This window comes from Hevea brasiliensis, chromosome 1, assembly GCF_030052815.1.
Source record: "Hevea brasiliensis isolate MT/VB/25A 57/8 chromosome 1, ASM3005281v1, whole genome shotgun sequence".
Lineage (NCBI taxonomy): Eukaryota > Viridiplantae > Streptophyta > Magnoliopsida > Malpighiales > Euphorbiaceae > Hevea > Hevea brasiliensis.
The window spans coordinates 122,811,201-122,818,226 of record NC_079493.1 but is presented as its reverse complement, the minus strand read 5'-3'; the positions used below and the strand labels follow the sequence as shown (position 1 = coordinate 122,818,226).

The 7,026-nt window shown below is 37.5% G+C and overlaps 1 protein-coding gene across 1 annotated transcript; it reads left to right on the top strand.

Moving 5' to 3' along the window:
* The first annotated feature begins 264 nt into the window (after positions 1–264).
* LOC110639063 (ABC transporter C family member 8-like) lies at positions 265–6,826 on the top strand. Its single transcript, XM_058150569.1, has 12 exons — positions 265–727; positions 1,267–3,215; positions 3,308–3,628; positions 3,717–3,803; positions 3,895–4,515; positions 4,635–4,799; positions 4,890–5,184; positions 5,267–5,481; positions 5,664–5,969; positions 6,056–6,119; positions 6,286–6,525; positions 6,650–6,826. The coding sequence occupies exons 1-12, from the start codon at positions 703–705 to the stop codon at positions 6,751–6,753; spliced, it is 4,392 nt and encodes a 1,463-aa protein (XP_058006552.1). The 5' UTR covers positions 265–702; the 3' UTR covers positions 6,754–6,826.
* The last annotated feature ends 200 nt before the right edge of the window (positions 6,827–7,026 follow it).

Sequence of the window (7,026 nt, the reverse complement as noted above, 5' to 3'; positions counted from 1 at the left end):
ATTGAGCTAATCGCCCTATTTTTTGTTGTTGTGTCCATAATTAATCTCAAGATTTTATTACTATATATTTTTACACATGTTTAGCATGGAGTGGAAATCCCGTGTTTGTTGCCCTGTAAAAGATTGACTTGATCAATCATCCGGTAGTAGGCCATGAGCCTTGAATGCGACTTAAAGAGAAAGGTCTGCGCAATGCAACTGCATGCTACCATTCATGATCCACACATCACCACCACACACTCTTCATTATCATGGTGGCTAGAGCTGTTGTGGAGGAAATTGTTTTCTGTAATAGTTTTCTTTTTTTTTTTTCCTGTGGAAAATGATGATAATCCCACCTCTAAGTTATTAAATTTCTATTTTCTGGATGAATTTTTCTTGAAGTTAATGATTTTTTATGGAATGCATTTATCGATCGTATTTGTTAGAATCATTCTTTAAACTTTTGGATCTTGGGATCTCTGCATTAAGCATTATTAAGTACATTTATGAAGATTACACGGATTTGCAGACAAAAACAAAACTCATATTCAAAAGTTGGACCCCAAACTATGGACCTAGAGAGACCAAAAGTTTTGGAGTTTAGCTGGGATGCGGTTGCCTTGATACTTCATTGAATGGAGTTTCTTTCTGTGCTCTTTATTGTATAGGCTACTTGCTGAAACTAGAGCAGAAGTCTGATCAGAGAGAATTCCTTCATTAATGGCATTCTTGGAGAGTTCACTTGGTACGGACTACCTTTTACTTCTTGATTTTTCATTCATTTTATTTCTTGTGTGTGCTGTGGATTGGCTCTTTAGGATATTGTATCTTTAGTGTTGTGGTTGTTTCTTTGTACCTTTTGTGTAGACAGTAAATTTGTTAATTTCTGCATCCAGATTTTATATTTCTTTTATCGTTTCAAGCAGTTTAGACATGTGCAGAAAATTGTATTTTTTTTCCCATCCACCTCAAGAAATAAAATGAAGATCTTCTGATGAACTCTGATTGCACTTGGTGTGGTTCTTGAAAAAGAAAGAACTATGAAAAAAAAAAAATGATAATCATGAGTGAATTGTTAGATGTGACGTTAACACTATGTACAGAACAACATTTCTCTGTGTTCTTTCTTAATTTTCTTTAACTTCCGCTTTGTTGATATACTTCCTCTAATAGCCTTGAGTTTTTATGTTGCGCTTATTTTACTAGTCTGAAGTGCATATCTGCTGTTTGTAGAAGTAACAAGTAAAACTTACAAATGTTATTGGTTATCACTTGCTTATGTAGGAGGAATTTCTTGGATTTGTAAGGAGGAACTTGATTTGGGTTCTCCTTGCACACAAAGAACCATCATAGATGTAATAAATCTGCTATTCCTGGGGGTCTTCTATATGTTTTTGCTTGTGGGCTCTATCAGAAAACATCAAGTCGGTAGAAGAAATAGAAGAGACTGGATCTTTGTGGCGGTTTCAATCTGTTGTGCTCTTATTAGCATTGCATACCTTGGTGTTGGATTATGGGATCTAATAGCCGAAAACGATAGGTTCAATCATTTGAGCTGGTTGGTTTACTTTGTCAGAGGACTGGTTTGGATTTCCTTGGCAGTTTCGCTGCTTGTTACAAAATCCAAATGGAATACAGTTCTCATTATTGTCTGGTGGGTGTCTTTTTCTTTGTTGGCTTCAGCTCTAAATATTGAAATTTTAGCAGGAGCACATAGCATCCAAGTTCTTGACATTCTGCCATGGCCTGTAAACCTTTTGCTGCTATTTTGTGCTTTTAAAGAGTTCAGTCATTTTACTAGTCAACAACCCCCAGATGAGAGCATATGTGAACCTCTATTAGGTGAAAAGGAGGTAAAGAATCAATCAAAACTAGCCCAGGCCAATTTTCTTAGCAAGTTGACATTTTCTTGGATTAATGCTTTGCTTAAATTAGGCTACTCAAAACCATTAAATCTTGAAGATATCCCTTCTTTAGTTCCTGAAGATGAAGCTAATATAGCCTACCAAAAGTTTGCTCATGCATGGGATTCCCTTGTAAGAGAAAAGAACCCAAACAACAATAGGAACTTGGTTCTTTGGGCTGTGGCAAATGTACATTTCAAAGAAAATATATTTATAGGTATGTGTGCTTTGCTTAGGACGATTGCAGTGGTAGTTCTTCCTCTTCTGTTATATGCTTTTGTAAATTACTCCAATCTTGATCAGCAGAACCTGTACCATGGTCTTTCTATAGTAGCGTGTCTACTTCTGGTAAAGATAGTTGAGTCCTTTTCTCAAAGGCATTGCTTTTTCCTGTCAAGACTGTCAGGAATGAAAATGAGATCAGCCTTAATGGTGGCAGTCTACCAAAAGCAGCTCAAACTTTCAAGTTTGGGAAGAAGAAGGCACTCAACAGGTGAGATTGTGAACTACATTGCAGTGGATGCCTACCGAATGGGAGAATTTCCTTGGTGGTTTCATTTAACATGGAATTTTGTACTGCAACTTTTTCTATCCATTGTCATTCTTTTCGGGGTCGTTGGTCTCGGTGCACTTACTGGATTAGTTCCTCTCCTCATATGCGGACTTCTCAATGTCCCATTTGCAAGATTTCTGCAAAAATGTCAATATGAATTTATGATTGCTCAGGATGAACGACTCAGGGCTACGTCTGAGATCCTGAACAGCATGAAAATCATAAAGTTACAATCGTGGGAAGACAAGTTCAAGAGTTTCATTGAATCCCACCGAGACAACGAATTCAAATGGTTGTCCAAAGCACAGTTCAGGAAGGCCTACAGTACTCTCTTATATTGGTTATCTCCAACAACCATTTCTTCTGTCATCTTCTTGGGATGTGCTCTTTTCAGGAGTGCTCCATTGAATGCCAGCACCATTTTCACTGTTCTAGCAACATTGAGGGGAATGGCGGAGCCTGTAAGAAATTTACCTGAGGCTCTTTCTTTTATGATCCAAGTTAGGGTGTCTCTTGATAGAATCAATACTTTTCTACTTGATGATGAACTCAAGAATGAAAGCTTGAGGACAATTCCATCTCATAACTCAGATAAAAGTGTTAGAATTCAAGGAGGTAAATTCAGCTGGGATCCTGAACTAATGATGTCAACTTTGAGAGAAGTGAACCTGGATGTCAAATGGGGGCAAAAAATTGCAATTTGTGGGCCGGTTGGGGCTGGAAAATCGTCGCTATTATATGCCATTCTTGGGGAGATACCTAAAATTTCAGGAACTGTGAGTTACAAAATAAGCACAATGATTATCTTTACTGTTAAGCATATGTTTGTATCTATAATAAATGGATGCTCTTCTATGCTTGCTATCAGGTTGATGTGTTTGGATCCATTGCCTATGTTTCTCAAACTTCTTGGATTCAAAGTGGAACTATTCGTGATAACATACTGTATGGAAAATCAATGGACGAGGGCAAATATGAGAAGGCCATAAAAGCATGTGCTTTAGACAAGGACATTAATAGTTTCAATCATGGAGATCTCACAGAAATAGGCCAGAGAGGGCTTAATCTAAGTGGTGGACAGAAGCAGAGGATTCAACTTGCCCGTGCTGTCTACAATGATGCTGATATCTATCTCCTTGATGACCCTTTTAGTGCAGTAGATGCACATACTGCTGCAATTCTATTCAATGTAAGGGAGAAATAAACAAAAAGTCCATATGTTTCTTCAAAAGCATGAAATAATTACAAAAACAGCTTACTTGAAAATATAATTGCAGGACTGTGTCATGACTACTCTAGAAAACAAAACTGTCATACTAGTGACTCACCAAGTGGAGTTCCTCTCAGCAGTGGATAGAATCATGGTAAAACAACTTACAGAGAAATATATTTGCTTCTTTGATTTATCCAGATGTGTTAGAAAAATTTCAATTATGTTGTCTTCTCAATTAATAGGTCATGGAAGGTGGGCAAATTACTCAATCAGGAAGCTATGAACAGCTCTTGAAGGCTGGGACAGCATTTGAACAGCTTGTGAATGCTCATAAAGATTCAATAACAGTACTGGAATCTTCTAACGATCAAAGTCAAGGACAAGCTCTAAAGGTAGATATGGTTAGGCCAGATAAGTCTAATACGTCTTATACCACTAAACAAAACAGTGAAGGGGAGATTTCTGCCAAGGCTGTGCCGGGAGTGCAGCTAACAGAAGAGGAAGAGAAGCAGACTGGAGATGTTGGATGGAAGCCATTCCTCGATTACCTCATCGTGTCACAAGGAACACTTTTTGTGTGCCTTTGCATACTATCACAAAGTGGTTTTGTTGTTTTTCAGGCTGCTGCAACTTATTGGCTGGCATATGCCATCCAAATTCCTAAAATGAACAGTGGCATTATGATTGGAGTTTACACTCTGATATCAACACTAAGTGCTGCCTTTGTATATTTGAGGTCTTTCTTTACAGCCCATCTGGGATTAAAAGCTTCTAAATCTTTCTTCCTTGGTTTCACCAATGCAATTTTTAAAGCTCCTATGCTCTTCTTTGATTCTACCCCAGTTGGACGGATTCTGACTCGGGTAAGAATATACTTTTAACTTCAAATAAACTTGAAAAATCCTTTAATGCACTGTGCTCTTGATTGCTGAATGCATCTTCTCAACCACTATTGACATTCATCTATTATTATACTCTGCAGGCTTCATCTGATTTGAGTGTTTTGGATTTTGACATTCCTTTCTCCTTTACCTTTGTGCTGTCTCCTCTTCTAGAGCTTATATCAATAATAGGAATTATGGCCTCAGTCACATGGCAGGTTCTCATTATAGCAATTCTTGCCTTAGCAGGTTCAAAATATGTTCAGGTAGATATAATTTTTCAACTTCTTGATTTCATCTAATTTCTAATGGAAGGGAAGAGCTGAGTTCATTTGATCTGTTGTTCCTACTCAAAGGATTATTATTTAGCCTCTGCAAGGGAATTGATAAGAATCAATGGTACGACAAAAGCCCCTGTCATGAATTATGCAGCTGAGACATCACTTGGTGTAGTGACAATAAGAGCTTTCAAAATGGCGGACAGGTTCTTCCAAAACTACCTAAAGCTTGTGGACAAGGATGCCGTACTTTTCTTCCATTCTAATGCGGCATTGGAGTGGCTAATTATTAGAATAGAGGCAATGCAGAATGTGACTTTAGTCACTGCCTCTCTTCTACTTGTATTGCTTCCAAAAGGCGTTGTAGCACCAGGTAATATTGCTTCGATACAATTTGAGTTTTCACAATATTGTCAGAAAATGTAAAAATATGAACTTCAATTCTGGGTCTACAGGACTTGTGGGACTTTCATTGTCTTATGCATTGTCGCTTACTGGCACCCAAGTTTTCCTGACACGTTGGTATTGCAACTTAGCCAACTACATGATATCAGTTGAACGCATCAAGCAGTTCATGCACATTCCACCGGAACCCCCGGCGATTGTGGAAGACAAAAGGCCAGCATCTTCCTGGCCCTTTAAGGGTAGGATAGAGCTTCAAGAGTTGAAGGTGATAGGATCCTCAGCCTCAGTAAAAATCATCTTTTGAATGACTGAGCTTTCAGAAAACTTTGTGATCAAATGGCTTTTCAAGAATTAATATCCCCTGAATTTGCTTCCTAATACTATTTATTTTACAAATGCATTAAACCTTTTATAACAATGACATATTCTTCATTTTTTATTCTTCAGATAAGATATCGTCCAAATGCTCCACTAGTTCTTAAGGGAATCAACTGTATATTCATGGAAGGGACTAGAGTAGGAGTTGTAGGGAGAACTGGAAGTGGCAAAACCACTCTAATCAGTGCTTTGTTTCGCTTAGTAGAGCCTGCAAGTGGCCAAATTCTTATAGATGGACTTAACATATGTTCCATTGGTCTCAAGGATTTGAGGATGAAGCTCAGCATCATCCCTCAGGAGCCAACACTTTTCAGGGGGAGTATTCGAACTAACTTGGATCCTTTAGGCCTGTACTCTGATAATGAAATATGGGAGGTAAGCCAATTGATTCCTGGTAAACCCTTTTCTTTTTCATGTACAAACACATGTCAACTGCTTATTTACAAGCTTTTCACTTGCAGGCTTTAGAGAAGTGTCAGCTCAAGGCAACAATCAGCAGCCTACCTAATCAACTGGACTCATCAGGTTAGTATACTTCATCAAGTGGAAATACCATCTAAAACCAGCTTCAAGAATCCCAACAAAGAAGGAAAGAAGTGGGAAAACAACTCCATTAAGTTGCCTATTTCTATTACTCAAGGTTTAAGACTTCAGTGAAGATTATGTATTCTAATTCTAGCCAATTTTGCAGTAAGCGACGAAGGTGAAAACTGGAGTGCTGGGCAACGCCAACTCTTTTGCCTAGGAAGAGTTCTTCTAAAGAGAAACAGAATTTTAGTTCTGGATGAAGCTACTGCATCCATTGACTCTGCTACTGATGCCATTCTACAAAGAATTATTAGAAAACAGTTCTCAGACTGTACGGTAATAACAGTGGCACACAGAGTTCCAACTGTTATAGACAGTGACATGGTTCTGGTCCTCTCTTATGGTATATTTCTTGTTCTTTTTAAGGGTCATTCTAATATAAAAAAAAAAAAAAAAAGATATATGTTTTTGGCAGAAGCAATAATATTTCTTGTTGGAAGATGTTAAGTAAATAGTGTGATTTGCAGGGAAATTGTTGGAGTACGATGAACCTTCAAAGCTTATGGAGATTAACTCTAGCTTTTCTAAGCTTGTAGCTGAATACTGGGCTAGTTGCAGGAAGAACTCTTAGAAGAACTTTGCAATAGACTTTCCTGACATTATGTATCAATAATAATGGTGAAAGAAAATAGTGTTTTCTTGATGGAGTAGCAATGCTTTGATCAGCTTGACCTGAAAAGATACAAAACTTAATTAGGGGTCCTAGGCTTAGTTTGGCTGCTCGGGATTTCATTTTTTTTTTTTTTATAATATCAGATCCGTTAAATTCATAAAATTTTAATCTTTTCAGTGATATTTTTATTGTATTTAATTATTAAATTCATAAAATTTTAATCTTTTCAGT

Bases quoted from the DNA above. Each gene is read 5' to 3' on its own strand.
- LOC110639063 (XM_058150569.1), top strand. From the start codon at position 703: ATGGCATTCTTGGAGAGTTCACTTG. The intron at 728-1,266 runs GTACGGACTACC...TTGCTTATGTAG, and splicing joins ATTCTTGGAGAGTTCACTTG to GAGGAATTTCTTGGATTTGT. The intron at 3,216-3,307 runs GTGAGTTACAAA...GCTTGCTATCAG, and splicing joins TACCTAAAATTTCAGGAACT to GTTGATGTGTTTGGATCCAT.